Below are 18,494 nucleotides of genomic sequence, written 5' to 3'. Positions count from 1 at the left end.
GAGTGTGTGTGTGTGTATCTGTGTGTGTGTGAGTGAGTGAGTGTGTGTGTGTGTATCTGTGTGTGTGTGAGTGCGTGTGTGCGTGAGTGTGTGTGTGTGTATCTGTGTGTGTGTGCGTGTGTGTGTGAGTGCGTGTGTGCGTGAGTGTGTGTGTGTGTATCTGTGTGTGTGTGAGTGCGTGTGTGTGTGAGTGCGTGTGTGCGTGTGTGCGTGAGTGTGTGTGTGTGTATCTGTGTGTGTGTGAGTGCGTGTGTGCGTGTGTGCGTGAGTGTGTGTGTGTGTATCTGTGTGTGTGTGAGTGTGTGTGTGAGTGCGTGTGTGCGTGTGTGCATGAGTGTGTGTGTGTGTATCTGTGTGTGTGTGAGTGTGTGTGTGAGTGCGTGTGTGCGTGAGTGTGTGTGTGTGCGTGTGTGCGTGTGTGTGTGTGTGTGTGTGTGTGAGAGTGCGTGCGTGAGTGTGTGTGTGTGTGTGTGCATGAGTGAGAGAGTGTGTGCGTGTGTGCGTGAGTGTGTGTGTGTGTGAGTGTGATAGTGTGTGTGTGAGTGTGCATGAGTGAGAGAGTGTGTGTGCGTGTGAGTGTGTGAGTGAGTGTGTGTGTCAGTGTGAGTGTGTGTGTGTGTGTGCGTGTGTGTGCGTGAGTGTGTGTGTGTGAGTGAGTGTGTGCGTGTGTGTGTGTGCGTGAGTGTGTGTGTGTGTGTGTGTGTGTATCTGTGTGTGTGTGTGAGTGTGTGTGAGTGCGTGTGCGTGAGTGTGTGTGTGTGTATCTGTGTGTGTGTGAGTGTGTGTGTGAGTGCGTGTGTGCGTGTGTGTGTATCTGTGTGTGTGTGAGTGTGTGTGTGAGTGCGTGTGTGCGTGTGTGCGTGAGTGTGTGTGTGTGTATCTGTGTGTGTGTGAGTGCGTGTGTGTGTGTGTGTGAGTGTGTGTGTGAGTGCGTGTGTGCGTGTGTGCGTGTGTGCGTGAGTGTGTGTGTGTGTATCTGTGTGTGTGTGTGAGTGTGTGTGTGTATCTGTGTGTGAGTGCGTGTGTGCGTGAGTGTGTGTGTGTGTGAGTGTGTGTGTGTATCTGTGTGTGCGTGTGTGCGTGAGTGTGTGTGTGTGTATCTGTGTGTGAGTGTGTGTGTGTATCTGTGTGTGTGTGAGTGTGTGTGTGAGTGCGTGTGTGCGTGTGTGCGTGTGTGCGTGAGTGTGTGTGTGTGTATCTGTGTGTGTGTGAGTGTGTGTGTGAGTGAGTGAGTGTGTGCGTGAGTGCGTGAGTGTGTGTGTGTGTATCTGTGTGTGTGTGAGTGCGTGTGTGCGTGTGTGCGTGAGTGTGTGTGTGTGTATCTGTGTGTGTGTGTGTGTATCTGTGTGTGTGTGAGTGTGTGTGAGTGTGTGTGTGAGTGTGTGTGTGCGTGTGTGCGTGAGTGTGTGTGTGAGTGCGTGTGTGCGTGTGTGCGTGTGTGCGTGAGTGTGTGTGTGTGTATCTGTGTGTGTGTGAGTGTGTGCGTGTGTGCGTGAGTGTGTGTGTGTGTATCTGTGTGTGTGTGTGAGTGTGTGTGTGTATCTGTGTGTGTGTGTGTGTGTGAGTGTGTGTGTGAGTGCGTGAGTGTGTGTGTGTGTATCTGTGTGTGAGTGTGTGTGTGTATCTGTGTGTGTGTGAGTGTGTGTGTGAGTGCGTGTGTGCGTGAGTGTGTGTGTGTGTATCTGTGTGTGTGTGAGTGAGTGAGTGTGTGTGTGTGTATCTGTGTGTGTGTGAGTGCGTGTGTGCGTGAGTGTGTGTGTGTGTATCTGTGTGTGTGTGAGTGTGTGTGTGAGTGCGTGTGTGCGTGAGTGTGTGTGTGTGTATCTGTGTGTGTGTGAGTGCGTGTGTGTGTGAGTGCGTGTGTGCGTGTGTGCGTGAGTGTGTGTGTGTGTATCTGTGTGTGTGTGAGTGCGTGTGTGCGTGTGTGCGTGAGTGTGTGTGTGTGTATCTGTGTGTGTGTGAGTGTGTGTGTGAGTGCGTGTGTGCGTGTGTGCATGAGTGTGTGTGTGTGTATCTGTGTGTGTGTGAGTGTGTGTGTGAGTGCGTGTGTGCGTGAGTGTGTGTGTGTGCGTGTGTGCGTGTGTGTGTGTGTGTGTGTGTGTGAGAGTGCGTGCGTGAGTGTGTGTGTGTGTGTGTGCATGAGTGAGAGAGTGTGTGCGTGTGTGCGTGAGTGTGTGTGTGTGTGAGTGTGATAGTGTGTGTGTGAGTGTGCATGAGTGAGAGAGTGTGTGTGCGTGTGAGTGTGTGAGTGAGTGTGTGTGTCAGTGTGAGTGTGTGTGTGTGCGTGCGTGTGTGTGCGTGAGTGTGTGTGTGTGAGTGAGTGTGTGCGTGTGTGTGTGTGCGTGAGTGTGTGTGTGTGTGTGTGTGTGTATCTGTGTGTGTGTGTGAGTGTGTGTGAGTGCGTGTGCGTGAGTGTGTGTGTGTGTATCTGTGTGTGTGTGAGTGTGTGTGTGAGTGCGTGTGTGCGTGTGTGTGTATCTGTGTGTGTGTGAGTGTGTGTGTGAGTGCGTGTGTGCGTGTGTGCGTGAGTGTGTGTGTGTGTATCTGTGTGTGTGTGAGTGCGTGTGTGTGTGTGTGTGAGTGTGTGTGTGAGTGCGTGTGTGCGTGTGTGCGTGTGTGTGTGTGTGTGAGAGTGCGTGCGTGAGTGCGTGCGTGAGTGTGTGTGTGTGTGTGTGCATGAGTGAGAGAGTGTGTGCGTGTGTGCGTGAGTGTGTGTGTGTGTGAGTGTGATAGTGTGTGTGTGAGTGTGCATGAGTGAGAGAGTGTGTGTGCGTGTGAGTGTGTGAGTGAGTGTGTGTGTGTCAGTGTGAGTGTGTGTGTGCGTGTGTGTGCGTGAGTGTGTGTGTGTGAGTGAGTGTGTGCGTGCGTGCGTGCGTGCGTGAGTGAGTGTGTGTGGGTGTGAGTGCGTGAGTGTGTGTGTGCGTGAGTGTGTGTCTGTGCGTGTGTGTGTGTGTGTGAGTGAGTGAGTGTGTGTGTGTGAGAGAGTGTGTGTGAGTGAGTGTGTGTGAGTGAGTGAGTGTGTGTGTGTGAGTGTGTGTGTGTGAGAGAGTGTGTGTGGAGGCGGGGTAGTTTCTATACTGCACTACAGTACCTTGGAGTAAATGATGTGCTCAGATAATGAATGTGCAATATGGGGGGAAATTGCACCCCCTCTTCTCTTTTCTTGATTGGATTATAGGTAGAGGAGGGATAGCAACAACAACGAACAAACACACTGGAAATAAATACAAGTTATTGTTGCTTTTTTATCATTTCATTAATCCCCAGCCTTTATCGAGACTGCTGCGAAACTGTTTCATTATTGCAACCTGGCGTTCAAACTTATTTGCAAAGCTGCTGTTGTTATTGTTATTTTGTTACTTAGATGTAATGACATTTCTGTGATTAGATACATTTTAGCATTTATGTGGGGGCATACCACCACCAACACTGGACACATTGTTACCTGTTGTAAAATAGTGTTCCCCCATGTTTATTTTCAGGCTCAGCGTGCTGCCTGTCCAACAGGGTGTCACACATTTTGGTTCAATTAATGGTTTCACAGAAACGAACATTGAATAAGTATTTGGTATGTATAAAGTTGGCAGAAACACTTTATTCCCATGCTTTGTCAAGTGTCGTGTGGCAGCCGCACAAGGATCTAATCTAATCTTTAAAAATACGTAATATTTGAAGGTTAAACAACCTTTGAAATCTAGCTGGGACACTCACTTATATTTTTAAGAGCACGGCAGAGTATTTATTGTAGGTATATATTTTTACTCTTTAAAGCAAAGAAAAGAAGCACACAAAACAAAAAATAATGGTTTTCTATTCTGAGCAGAAAACATGAAACACTGCGATATAACCCAAAGCTTTTGTAAGAGCTCAAATCTACCTGTTAATTGGCATCACATGCATAAGGTTTATTCTCATCTGTGTTTGCTGCCGCTGCAATCAAGCCAGGTGTGACTGTGTGTGTTGTTCAGCACAATCAGCCGTTTTTGTGTAAATGGCAAAAGTTGAACCAAGGTGAGTGTGAATCTCCTGAACAGCACCGAGACAGAGCCACCATCACAACTGCTTCCTAGTTGTCTGAAGACTGAAACAGCTGAAGTCTCTGAAATTAACATACATACAGACAGACAAATGAAAGTGTGAAGTGCGCTTTATATACAAGCAGCAAGGACTGAGAAAAGCCTCTATGCATTCTATACTCATTGTACCTTCTTAATAAGCCATTTTAGGGAAAACAATAAATATATTTAAGTTCAAGTGGTTTTAGCTTCATAGAATTTTGACAGGAAGTTTTCTAAGAAGTGGAATCCAGTACCAAACCCTCTGCCACCCTGCCCTCCTGATCATCTGCTGTTTTCAGTAACCCCCCCCCCCCACACCGCCGCAGATTTCCTTCAGCTTATAGATAAACAACAGGAGGTATCTCATTTCTAGCGTTGTTTTTCTGGGCACTGGCTGGTGAGCTTCTTTCAGCTCTGGGAGATCGGTTTCTCTAGTCTGACCAATCCATCTGCCCGTAACATACCCCAACCCCACCTCAACCCTTGTCAGGACGACAGAAATTCTGCCTGCTGTGTCTCTGTGTCAAGCCCTGAGCCTCGCTCTTAGGAAAGCAGGTGCCCCCCCCTCAACCCCCATCTCCCCTTCCCCATTCCACCTCTCTTGTTTTGTTACGGCCCCCGGTCAGGAGAAGGTGTGGATGTTGAGGATAAACAGACTCGCCGCGCTCAGTAACAGCCCCTGTAATTGCTTCCAGAAGCGGCACCTGAAAAAAACAAGGAGGGGGGATTGCAAAAACAGCAGGAGGAAGCTGAAGTGTCCATGACACTGCAGGACAGGGCCAGGGTGCTGTAACCTGAGTTCTGAGTCTACTCATTTATTAATTAATAAGTTTTATTTTTGTGTTTGTGCTTATTTATTGAACTAAGTAAATACACACACGTGAAAGCTGAAGATGTTTTTTATTACATTCATTTTTGGTAGATTTTTTTACCTCCATGCAACTGTTTGCATCGCCTTTTATGTCGACAGAGAGCAGCTTTAGGGGACTTTGGAGACGTGTGCTTTGGTTGCCTTTTCCAATGCGCCTGCAGAGTTTTCACTGAGATCAGGGATTGCGTGCCCTTTTACCAGGCAGAGTGTTGGTCTGGCACCAGAGTCCTCCCCGCCCTTGCCGTGACTTTTACGGTCAGTGCCCGTTTGTCCCATTGTTATTGTCGTGCTGCAGAGCGGACTGACCGGGTGGAAGTGTTGCCGAATCAGTGAAGCGGCAGTGCGGAACAGGACGTTCACAAAAGCCTTTGGAACTTTTTAGTATTGATTATTTTGAAATCGAATGGGAACAAACTCGAACTAGACTGAAATATTTCAATGGGGCTCAAGCACTTTCAATACTTTGAATGCTGCTTTTGTAGGTGCATAGAATGTTGTGAGCAACCAGGGTGAGCATTGTTTGTGTGTGCGTGGGTATGTGTGTGTGTGTGTGTGAGTGTATAAATATAGCCAAGCTTATAACTTTCAGATATATAAGGTGGGAGGACTTATTCATAGCAGTGTTATTCTGTTTAAACACGCTTTTTACTTTTTCCATGGCCATCAGAAAGTTTGACCACATGCTGTGTGTGACATTGCAGAATGCCGTCTCAGTCTGGTTTGTGTGTGTGCGTGTATGTGGGTCGCAAGTTCTGTTTTTAATGTTCTGTTTTGGAGTGGCTTTTCACTGGTGGATGTGTTTCCGGAAATAGCTCGACACCACCCCCAGTAGTGCGTCAGTGAGAGTAAGAAGAGAGAAAGAGAAGACGGGCGGTGGGTTGGGGGTGGGTGGGCAGTCAGGGGCACAGAGGGGTTGTGGCGATGTGGGCAGTCTCCACCGCAAGACCTGTCAACGTTTGTCAAGGTTAGGAACCGAAAGAAGAAAAAAAATAAAAATACTGTGTACTGAGTGCTTCTCCGGAAGACGTCTCGGTGCCCTCCAGTGTCTGTTTACAAGTGTATGTTTCACCCACATGTAGAAAATATTCAGTATATTTAGTTTTTCTTTATCAATACCAACCCCCCCCCCAACACACTGTAAGACAGAAGTTCAGGTTTTATTAGATTTATTTACTTACTCCCACCCATCCACCCTGTAATCAGAGAAAATGCATTGGTGGAGTTTCCTTACCGTCCATAATGGGAGGTTTCGACTTCTGGAAGAGTGGCGGCTGTTCTTGGAAATGTTTTGTGAGCGGAGTAATCTCATTCACAGTGCGCACCCCCCCCCCCAAACCCCCCCACCCGCCGACGGAGGAAATGGTGAGTCTCAATATGCAGCAGCAGCCCACTGACCATTCATTCTTCCTGACGTTAGAGTAGAGCACTAAATTAATTTTTCAGAAGACGGTGAGATTAATTCTTGAGTGCTTTCCAGAAGTAGCATTTCCTCGTGTTCAGCGAGTCTCTGCCGATCCCAGACCCTGCCTCCTGAGTGTGAATGAGCGGGCCCAAAGTGGTACAAGCCTTTTAATTAGTTTCCATCAAACCTTGATGAAGTTGTTTAATTATTGTCAGATTAGATGCTCTTTTTCCCCCCCCTCCCTCGTGCGCACCTAAGGTGTTAAGCATCGTGATTCCCATTTTCATTTTCGAAGCCCTGCCAGGCACGTCATTCTCACTCAGCGGGAGCGATGCGTTGTTAGTGATGATTCAAAAAATAAAAGAAACACACACATCAGCCACAATTAATGTTGTAATTTGGGTTTTTAGAAAAAAGCGGAAGAGCAGTTTGACAATGGAGAGAGCCCTGGGCCATCTGACCTCGTGGCACTGGAACGTACACCCGGGAGGATTTGGAGAGTTTTCACAGAGAGTATTTGGCAAACGTCGTCGCTGGTTGGGAGAGGGGAGAAATGACACGGGACTGGAGTCTAGACCTCATGTACATATATTTATTTATATATATATTTGAAAGAATTTCAGAAGAGGTCCCTCTGTCGGGCCAGCTGTGATGTTCCATCCGGACTGCTGTGAGTTTCGCCAACGTGGGTTTTTTCTTTTTTGCGAAAGACCACAGAGCGAGCGGCTGTTTAAATAGGAGGCTATTTAAAGCTTGTGCCGTTACATCCCTTTCCTTCTGGATGTGGAAGTTGCACCTCCCTGCAGCGATCACCAGAGCTCTGTCTCGTGGTGATATTAATGCTGCCACGAATTAAACCAAGGGATGTCTGCTGTAATACAGCGCTGGCTTCACATATGGAAGACATTTGTGTGTTTATGTGTCTGTAATGTGTGTGTGTGTGTGTATTAGTGTTTCTGCGACTCAGTGTAGTGTAGGAACAGCTGCAGCAGTGGCAGTAAAGGCTGGAGCTGCTGGAGAATGAGAAGTAGAACAGCCCCCAAGCTCCCGAGCCTCCGTGTTTGCTCCCCTGGTTTATAAAACTTTAACTAGGTTACTGTACTGTACAGCACTAGATTTATGAGAAAAAAAAAAAGAAGAGAGAGGAAAAAAAAAACTCACATGGCAGTAAAATCTGCAGAGAAATGTCGTCTTATTGTCCTCTGGGATTTTGTCTTTCTTTTTCTTTTGGAATGCTACTGGAGAGCACCTCAAGGGCCACACCTGCATGTCCCCAGGCAGGGCTCCCTGGACCCTCTCTGTGTCAGCCTTGCACGCTGTTGCCTTGAGGGGGAAGGTGGGGGTGGTGTTTGTGGAGCAGAGTCAGTGGGGGGTGGGGTGTGGGGGGGGGGGCTGGCCTCTCAACATAGAAGAAAAAGGATCTGAACACACAGCGGCACAGTGTGGTGCCTGGAATGTCCAAGGCAGGTTCGCATTCCAGGACGCGCGGGCCTGCGCTCTGTATCCGCGGCATCCTGTGACTGACACCGCAGCTCTGCAGGTCACGTGGGTTGACCTCTCCGAGTCACACGCTAGGTCACCCCCTGCAGCACTCATGCTCCCTGAGGTGGTGGGTGGTGTTCTTCTTTTTTGCTCACAAGCCAGCAAGGAGCAAATGTATATATATTTTTTTTAAAAATGCCAAAAGCAAAAGAAACATTGTTTTTGCTCTCTCTGTCTCTCTCTCTCCCTCTCTTTCTCTCTCTCCCACCTTCAAGAACTGCTTAACACAGTGAGTGGTTTCTTTTTGGGGTGGTTCCCAGACAGACTCAAATGTTTCTGCCCTCCACACACTGGTGTAGGATTCAGACACTCCATGAGTCTGGCAGTCTCATCTTCCGCAGGCTGCCAACCGCCCCCCTTCCCTCCCCTGCCACCTCCTCTCCTCCCTGCACCCCACCACTCACTTCAGCAGAGCCAAGGGTGAATGAGGGTGTTCAGGAGACCGCACACGCTCCACACTCCTGCAGTGCATGCTGGGTGTTCATTAGCTAGAATTGCTGTGTGAGGAAGAGCAACTGTAGGAAGCTTCTTTGTTTTTCTATTTTTTTTAGGAGGGGGGGGGGCACAGGCAAATTGTTCAGCCAAGATGAGGCTTGCCAGAGGAAAAGATGAAAATGAGGAACGATAAACAAATCACACCCAGCCTTGGAGATACCTGCTTGCTCCGTGCTGTGTGCTGGCCTTAGGTTATTTTTGTGTTTTTTCCTTCAGCACAGTTATAGTGTCTCTCTCTCTCTCTCACTCTCTCTCTCTCTCAGGAGTTTGAAACATCTGAGTCTTTTCTTCGTTTTTAAATTTCATAACCAAAATGGACAATAAATGTATCATATTATTAATGAAAATAGACAACCCCATGAACAAACAAAAATTTTAGGAGTCACTGCAGGATGAATACAACTGTGCCATTTTTCACGGCTGGTCGTCTTGTTGAATGTGCCTGCTATATATTGGTATGATTTTATTTTAATTGGTAATTGGTAAAGAAGGCATAATATATGACAAATGTTGGACATTTGTTAGAAAAAAATCTAATTATAAAAGACTGGGTGCAACATCATTTCGTAAACAGTTCAAAAGGCATCGGATGCTTTCTATTTTCAAACTTGTATATATTCTGAAAATTCTGGCCAGGAGCTACAATGAGGATTGACCTTGAAACATAGGAAGAATAGACACACACTTTCATTATTTTATGATGAAAAAAGTAATCAAATTTGATTAGTGCTGGTGAAGATATATATTATCCATAGTTTATTATAATTGAGTTCCATGCTTAAGACTAAGAGCTGTATCCGCATTGCACTGCAACATATTTCAAGTTGGTACGGATTTTTTTACATTGTACTCGTTTTAGGCTCCCTGTTGGATCACAGACTAGTAGAACGTATTCTTTTGTTTTCTCTGGCCCTTTAAAGGGAAAACTCCTGGAGATGATTTTAATGCAGTTTGGTCAGGGGTGAATCAGATTTTTTTTGGTTTAATTGATTCTTATTACTACCTTCATAACGTGAACTTTAATGGCACTCCTTCGCTCACTGCAGCCCACTGTGGCACTCACAACATGGCAATGAATGGTGATAAATCATTTCAGTTTTAATGTGTCCCATGTTGGTCATTCTGGGTAAGTAACTGTCTCAACAGTACAATAAGGACCATAATGTGATTTTATTATATTGTTGTGAATGTTTTCTGCACTTTGTTTTTTTCTGCATGGTTAATTCACTAGTGAGCATGAAAGACTATATATAAAAAATAAAAAATAATCGAAGTATCTCAGTAATTTCTCATTGCTAATTTGATTATTAACCTGCCTTCTCAGAGGTTCTGACTCAGAGTTAGATTTCAGCTGTTTTGATTGTGCACCAGAGCTTTGTGTTTAAAGTGCTTTGGTCTTGGTCAGTATCTTTCCATAAACTCTTAAGCATGAACACTTATTACCTTTCATGGGACAGATGTCTAAGGATGACATTTAAATGCATCAGAGTTAACGTGGTGCTTTTGAAGAAGGGGAGAATAAGATAGTGGAAACAGGTGCTAGACCCATCGAGACTGGCACTGAATTGCGGTTCAGTGGTAAATCTACAGTGTGTAGGTGCAGACCTCTCAATGCTCAGCCTAGTGTTTTTTGTGGAGGAAATGCATGCTGCACGCTTTGTGCATTGACCTGTTGCTGCCGGAGGAGATGAGTGGTCTAAGAATCCGTTCTGTTCCTTTTGTTTGTTTGATCAGAACCGCGGGCGGCTGGCGGAGAAGCGGACGATCCCACTGCCCCCGACTCGCATCCCCAAGAAGGAGCTCGCCTCCATTTTCAGTAGCGACGACAGCGAGGAGAGCGAGAGGACAAATGGTGACCACGCCGACATCAAACAGGAAGACGACCTTAACGTCAGTATAATGAAAAAGAGGTGAGGGAGGCTCTCTGTTTTGTTGTTTAAAAGATGTTTTAGTTTTTTTGTCACTTGTACACGATCGCTGGTTTCATTCGGTTTGCCCTTCAGAGACCAGGAGAGACATGTTGAACAACACCCGAATCACCCACTGTTCAATTCCCTGCGATTATCAAACCTAAACACATCCGAGGGGTGGCCTTTACTTGCTGTTCTTTCTTGTCTTTTTTATTTTTGCTCTTTCCTTATGTTTGAAGTCTTTACTGCTCTACCATAGCTGGCAGCATCAAAAAAGTAAACAAAATGAGCCCGCCAAAGGTTAGTACAGGTTTACTTGTCAGAATGCAGCGCATCATTAAAAAGAATTTACAATTCTTTTCAAGACTCTGCCACAGAAACCTACAGTACATGTGTGGTGTAATATTAGTCGCAATTCATAAATAACAAACGCCTTTGACAGAGCAGGGGAGAAGGCAGCTCTGCTTGTGAACGAGAAACATCTTTTGATCTCCTTCCTCATAAACTCACATTCACCTCCAGTTTGCAGAACAGTGATGTAGTGAGACACTCCTGCTTGCTTTCTGTCCCTGCTATACAAGCAGTATGCAAAAAAATACTAAATAAGGAAACGCACACAGTATTGTGTCGCTGGTTTATGGTATGGTTCTGTCTCGATGCTCTTCAAATTCACACAAGCCTTGTTGTAAACAGTCTTTCGCTCTCTCTCTCTCTCTCTCTCTCTCTCACACACACACACACACACACACATAGGGTTTGTCATTTTGACACAATGCACAACAAATGCCCAATGCCACTGCTGTAAACTTGAGCAGTCACATATACTACCCATCTTGTTATTTTTACGATATACATATGCATATACATTTCCAATCACATCTGTTCACAATGATTCTCTAAAGGTTATTTCTGCTTACGTAGTTACATTTGCCCCATCAGCAGTCATCACATGCACAGACTTCTCAAGGTGAAGGTTGGGGAAGAATTTCAGCGTTACACAACAAGTCTTGGCCCAGGGGCTGAATGGAAACGTGCAACTTTAATAGTGTTCTCTGACTATTTGATGGCAGTGAGCATTAGAAATGCCTTTTTGTTTTGTTTTGTTGGTTTCTGAGGCAATCTTTGTTGCAAGAGTTATTTCAGAGTGGCAGATTCAGCAGCTCAACAATAGAAAATGCAACCAAAACAAAAGCAGGTAATGAAAGGCCTGCTAAATGAAGACACAAAAGTGGTTCATCAAAGTATTCAGCTTTCTACAGACAGCTCAACCTATCACAAGCTTCTGAGAAACACAAAACACCTGTAATTTACCAGACGGACACGAATGATGGTTGTGTGATCTTTCACGGAACTGTAGGTTAAATGTCTTAAAATTACTCAGAGGAAGTCAGATTGATACAGTTCCTGTAAAAATGACAGTGAAGTGAGATACCAGAGATGAACACCGGGCAGGCCTGAGGAACAAGGCCTGAAGCAAAGTAAACAGAAATCGATTTAAGCAAATGAAATAAAATTAATGCACCCAATTCCTTTAAACGTTGTGAAGTGAGCAGCAGTGGGAGTGTGACAATGTCATTGTAAATGGAAAGATAAATCTTTTTTTTTATCATTCATGTTTGTTCTAGTTAAATGTTTTCTTAAACTAGAGAGACATTTGAACAGCGTGGGTTAGTTATTTCTGAGTAGTGGAACACTGGCCCAGGAATCCTCGGTTCTGTGGTTCGGTACTTGAGCCTTGGACAACTAACCGCTCCCCTCTTGGGATTCACTGTAATTCCTGGCCACTAAATTCAGATAGAAAAGAGAGATTTTGAATCAAAGCATGTCCATTGAATTAATAAGAGTTCCACTGCCCCCCCTCGCAACCCGGAGCCTAAACGATCTCTGTTCCTTTCTGATAATATTCAGGTTTTGACTTTCCTGGAGGGCTGTAGATGAAACGGCAAATAATAATAATAAAAACCAAATCTAGATGGCTGTCTGAGAAATCACAGCACTGGGTCGCAGAACGACCCGGGAGGCTGATTCACAGCAGAGCGCCCTGCCAAGCGTGGGGTGTGGGCGGTGTTTACTCCTTGATTGACATTTAACACGAGTTCCTTCGTTTTGAGTAGCAGGATGCGCCACCAGGTTTCCTCTGTGTAATAATATATAAATAATTATAATAATAACCCTGATAACATCAACAACAAATCAATACCAACACCAGTAATGACATGTATAAAAAAAAACTCACATTTTCAGTCCCTGGGGTACTGGTTTACATAAGAAAGAGTGAAGTTGAGGCAAGACGATTATGAAATTACTGAAATGGCAGTAGGTGGGTAGTGATGATGAGAGCAATCATGGAAAATATAACATGAAGCTTGCGAACCAAACTCAGAACTGATTGATGATCTTGCTCTGCACAGCGAGCCCTGCAATTAAACTTGAACACTGAAATAAATAAATAATTAGAAATAATAATAATAATAAAAAAAAAAAAAAAAAAAAAAAATAATAATAATAATAATAATAATAATAAAAACTGGAGTCCCCTCGCGGTAATCGCTTGATTTATCATTTTATGTGCCTTGACTGCAGCCTCCAAACAACTATTATGGTATGGTAATGAGCATTTAATTAGATTTATCCACGTAATTCAACCCCTCTCAGCCTGCAGACTCCAGGAGCGGTAAACCTGCAGGTGCCATTTACAACTGTGCAGAAAAGACCAGCTCCAACGCTAATTAACACATGCAGCATAGGCTACATTGGGGCATAGACACATGCTCCGAGGGATCAGGGTTTGGAGTTGTGTGTTCGGGTTCTTGCTTCTGTTGCTTTATTAATGTTCATTTGTCTCTCTAAAGTAAAATGGGAGTATGTATCTGTTCTGCTTTACTCTTCATTGACGTGCTGTCAATAAATGTGCATTAGTAAATAAAGCAGAGCAAACACAAGAAAGAGAGAAAGCCCGGCAGACCAGTGGACTCTTATGTATTCCCACTTCTGTTTTCCCCACCTGCCTGATATGCAGAGTTTCAGTGGATTCATTGTTAACGCTGCCTCTCAGAAAATTGAGGGTGCTAGCCAGTCAAAGCAGGGGATGCGCACTGGACCACAGTTCTGCCGGCTGCTATGTGACCTTCAAAATACAGTATATTACAAAATACAGGACAAAGGAAACTCAAACTTAAGTGAAAATTAGTCTATAATAAATATAATGTTTGATAACAATGATTCTTCTTTTCTGGGAAGATGCCTCTATCCAAGGTGTGTAATAGTCTTAATACACTGCATATACTAATTGTAAACAATGCAATTAGTATACATACGTGTTCACACACCCATACACTCACTGTGATTGAGAGAGAGAAGGTACATGTATAACACTAGTAAACAGAGCTGGTGCGTTGGCTTGCTGAATGGGTTCAGAAAAGCTGGGCCGAGGCCAGGCTTACAGGAAGCTCCAGTTGATCTAATGAAGATTATAGGTCAGTAGGAAAAGGAAATAGCTACTTACTCGTTAGCAATAGCACAAGATTAAGATGACAAACAGCATCTCAACAGGCCGCCTTGTTTGTGAATCGAGAACGCCACAGTCAGTTCTGCGTTAGCTGGGCGCTGACTAATTGGAGAAAGCTGTGCCTGAACATTATCTGCAGAGAACAACAAGTACAGTACGATTCAGCACAAGAAAAACACCCCACCGCCCCTCCAACAATACAATCTCTGGCTGAATTGGTGGTTTCTAGGGCAAAATATAAAATTAAATAGAATAGTTTTTTCCTCTTTTAATAATAATCATAATTGTATTTCAAGCACAGAATAGTATGAAACGGGGATAAAAGAAACGCATCAAGTTCTCCTCACAGAGTATCGTCCGGCGCCAGGTCCCAGCACATTACTGTGATTTTTAACGAGGAGAGATTTGCGTTATTTGTGTTTTTGCCTAACTGTGACTGTAAACACTGCATGTTGTACCAGAATAAGTACAAACTCTAAGAAGATTTGATCAGGCTCTGTGGGGTTTTGCATGTCCTGAATGAATATCAGCTTTGCCATCTCGTAAATGACGCATCCTTACCTGATGCTAGGTTATGGGTGCAGTTTTAAAACCTAAGGAGGCTGCAATCTTTTGTGAAGCCCCTCCCCACAAGCTGTTTTAGAGGGGATATCAGTAGAAAGTGTCTACCTTTTCAGAGGAAGCTGACGGCATGCTTGATGTCACCGTGGTACAGTATTAATCTTGCAAAGTGGAAGAATATAAATCAGCTTGCTGTTCTATTGCTAAAACCCAGAGCTTACCTTTTAAAACTATAATCTTAAATTTGAACAAATATGTCACTACAGTTATTTATCCTGAGGAATATGAATGTATGTATGTATGTATGTATGTATGTATGTATGTATGTATGTATGTATGTATTGTTTTACCTCAAGCCTATGTTTAATGTTAGATGGCTTTTGTTAGAGAGTAGGGTCCCTGTCTTTTATACGGTTATACAGGGTTTTCACAGTTGTAAGCAGGGGTCTACTTATAAATACAGGTTTCTAATGCAAGACTTATGTTGTGATGGATGTGTTCAGGCAGGTAGTGTTTTATCAGCTGCACTTGCAGTATGAACTCTACTCAGAGGGCCAAACACTTGTAATATATGATGTCCACTGTCTGTGGTTAATTAATGCTACCCTTTACTTTGGTATAAATGCCAATATAAAGTCGGTCAGTGTTTCCAGGTCATTAAAAAATCTGGAACGCATCATTACCATTCAGAGCTGTGTCAGTAATACGTAGAAAGTTTGAAAGTATACTTTCTCAAGTATTCTTGTTTTCAGCTAAATATTTGATTCACACAAAAATACATAAATTGTAATATAGTGCATTTTTTCTACTGAACAGGATATTGTAGTTAGATGCCTCTAAAACAGTTGGCCTTGTAGTAGTAGGAACGTCTGTGCATTTGGAGAGCTTGTTCCAGATTAAATGATCATTCAGGCTTATTTTTTCTTCACTCGGTGAAGAGGGCCGCTGCTAAGATTTCTGAAGCAACTACTAATGTTAAGCTCTCCATTGCCTTAATTGTGTGGGCCAGGCAATGCATACAAATTTATCCAGATATGAAGAAATGGAAGTTCTATTCTTGGGTATTGATACTAGTTTTTTGTTCTGGTTTTTATTATTAACCTTATGGTATGTTTCCATGTTTCTTGTACAAAATACCGGAATACTATCATCATCCAAATGTGTCTTCAACAAATAATAACACATTGACCTCAAACCATCCAGCAGATCTGCATGGTTAGCTATGCTTACTGTAACGATACTTGGATAAACCGCCCAGTAACAGACATTTGAAAAAGACAACAAGAAAAGGCTACTGAAGCCCTGCAGAAAAGCATTTTTAATATTGTGGAGATCAAATGATAAGAGAGCGGTAATCACATTGCATTAAGAGCAGCACTAACCTTGTTACAAACATTTTTCTAAACACCTCTGTTGCCGGCATGTAACAATGTTAATAAATTTAGCAAACACTTAGAAACGAATATGAATCCCTTTGGCCTTTATTGGGCGGCTGGAATATTGGTGCCAGGGCTCCTGTCCGTTTTGAACCATCAATCGGTACCCTGGCTCTGTGCAAGGAAGGGTCTTAGTGGAGGAGGTAATAGGATGTACAATGTGTGAAATCTGATTTCTATTGGATTTCGACCACTAAGTGAGTTGTAGAGGGGTCTTAACAAATTCAATTTAGTCATCACATTGTAAAAGAAAAGAAAAAAAATCCAGATTTTGTTCCCTCCATTGCATTTGTACTCAATGGAGAGTTGGGAATTATTATCCAGTAGTATTATCATAAAGAAGTATATATATTTATCTCTATATATATATATGCTTGTGTGTATGTGTATTTGTATTGACTATATATTATGTATATTTTAATCGTGAATAATAATTTCCGTATTAAAAATAAAACGTTAAGCGGAGAAACAAAATACTGCCCAGTGGCTCTGGTGAGTTATGCACTCATGGCCCGGTACAGAGAGCTAGTGGTTTGGATCTGGTGTGTGTTGTACTTCGCAATATCTTTTAAACAGATTAAGTTTAACAGTAGAAAGCCTGGCGAGTGATTAGTCTTAAGGTAGTGTGGAAGCACAGGGAGAGGCAGAGTTTATCCTTGCTGCACAAGCGTGGATAAGAGTTAACCCTCAGTGGGTTTCAGTTTTCATTTATCTTGAAGGTAATACCACAGGTAATACTGTAGGCTGTTTCCCAGAACAATAATTGCGTTGCTCAGCAACAACGACACACAAACAAACCAGAAAGTTAGTTATGTTGCACGTTGTTGTACAAATTAAAATGGAAAACCCCAAAACCTACCTGTTTGCCAGTCCCAGTGAATGTGTAGAGTTTTTTATTCTTGAATTAAGTTTTAATGTTTTAATTTTCCTCTTATAAGTGTGTACATGGGCTATTATTATTTATAACTATGATAAAAATAGTTATAACGCAATATATTTTTGAAAGGCAAAGAGAGAGACAAACAAAAGCAAAAGACAGGCAGTGGGAGACGGAGAACCAACATGTGTGAAGAGCGAAGGGGGAGAGTGTGAGCAAGAAAGACAGAAGGGAGGAGAGCGGAGCGCGGGGTTTTTTTCGAGTTTAGACATTGTACTGCCTCGTTCCCCCCCTCTGCTGGCTGGCACTGCTGCTCAGACACTGGCTCTTAAATCCCAGCTATAAATTCAGCAGACTGTACGAAGAAGGGTTTAACCTGTCTACCCTTTATATGCAAATCGCCTATAGGGTGTTAAGAGCACAACCTTGCTCTGTGGGGTGCGATGGCTGCAGTTGCTGCCCACTGTACAGCTTATCCTGAGTGATGCTCAGCTCACAGCGCGCTGGGCAGGACAGCCTCCGCAGGTGATCCCAAATTGCCAGCCAGAAGCTGTCCAGTGAGGCGGGCCCTATGTGACAGAGCTGCACCCATGCTTTCAACGGACCACATGTGGGTATGTATATGATTCCTCTTTGCACTGTTGTTTCAGCTGTATTTGAGGTGACATGTACGCAAGCAAGGCTGTACTTGAGGAGGCATAACTTTTTTGGTCAGAATTTCTCAGCTGTTGTGATGTCATTCCACAGAAAAAGTACCAAGGTAGTTTTTAAATGTGTGTGATACCTTATGTCAGCTGTGTTATGGTTAGAGCTGTCTGTCTTTGAAAGTTCAAGTGGGGCTGCTGGGTTTTAAAATCAGCCAAGCTAAGGTGCCGGCTTCTGTGAAAATCAGAGCGGAAAAACCCGTTCAGTTTATTTCAAAATATTGACTCTGCTGGCTCGTTATTTGAAAAAAAAAAAAGGGAAAGAAAAGGCAGAAGCAGCAGTAAGGTTGATTGTTTGTTTGATTGATTTTGCCGGGAGGAAACCAGCTGTGATTTTGCAGCGACTGACTGGTGTGTTTGCCCTCTTCCCCTCTGGTGGAGGTCTTTGAGTTTCTCACAGCTGGCTGTGATGGGAGACGCAGCTCTTAGGGACTGACAGACCTGTCTTCAGTATTCAAATGCATACTTTCATAATTGCCATCAAATCCTAATAAAAAAGGGATTTAAGATTCAGGAGGTAGTAAATCCCCCTTAAAAACGAAAGGCCAGAATAGAAAATAAACGGCTGCAGGTAATTAAAGTTCCTGCCTATATATATATATATATATATATATATAATTTTCTCCCCCCCATGTCTTCTGTATTTATGAAGGGGTAATTTTCTCAGTTTTATTGAGATTTGGCTGTTTACCTCTAAGAAATCTAAGCTGCTTGTCAGGATCCAAGGACGTCGCTGAGTTAAACCCGGGAAAGCGCTTTTTCTCCGATCTTGTAATTAGACAACGCGCATACACAAATGAGAGCTGCTATTGCAAAGGAGACGCCACAGTAAAAAAAAAAAGTATTTGTTCTCGGTGTTTTCATGACCCTGTGACAGACACACAGACAGATAGTCAGACAAACAGAGAGAGAGCGAGAGAGATAGAGAGAACTGGCAAATCGTCAATTTAATGGTATGCATGCGGGTGGCCAGACACAAGACTACCCACGAACTGCATATAATAAGAGCCGTCAAACCTCAGAGCAATATTTGTCTCCAGCCTTCCCTCAGAAACAGGGAGGCACCTCTATGGCTGTGAGCGTCCCAAAAGAGAGACTGTGTTCGTCCCCTGAATGAGACACTGGTCTGG

The 18,494-nt window shown here is 43.8% G+C and overlaps 1 protein-coding gene across 2 annotated transcripts in view; it reads left to right on the top strand.

The window, feature by feature from the left end:
- samd11 (sterile alpha motif domain containing 11) overlaps positions 1-18,494 on the top strand; it is an 84,751-nt gene that overhangs the window by 18,813 nt on the left and 47,444 nt on the right. For both annotated transcript variants that reach the window (XM_066691476.1, XM_066691475.1), the window contains exon 3: positions 10,103-10,278. In XM_066691476.1, the coding sequence (XP_066547573.1) occupies positions 10,103-10,278 (176 nt within the window). The remainder of the gene's footprint in view (positions 1-10,102; positions 10,279-18,494) is intronic.

The sequence above is a fragment of the Amia ocellicauda genome, chromosome 18, assembly GCF_036373705.1.
Source record: "Amia ocellicauda isolate fAmiCal2 chromosome 18, fAmiCal2.hap1, whole genome shotgun sequence".
Taxonomy (NCBI): Eukaryota; Metazoa; Chordata; class Actinopteri; order Amiiformes; family Amiidae; genus Amia; species Amia ocellicauda.
Note: the sequence above shows the minus strand (reverse complement) of the source record. Positions and strands in the feature narration are given on the sequence as shown.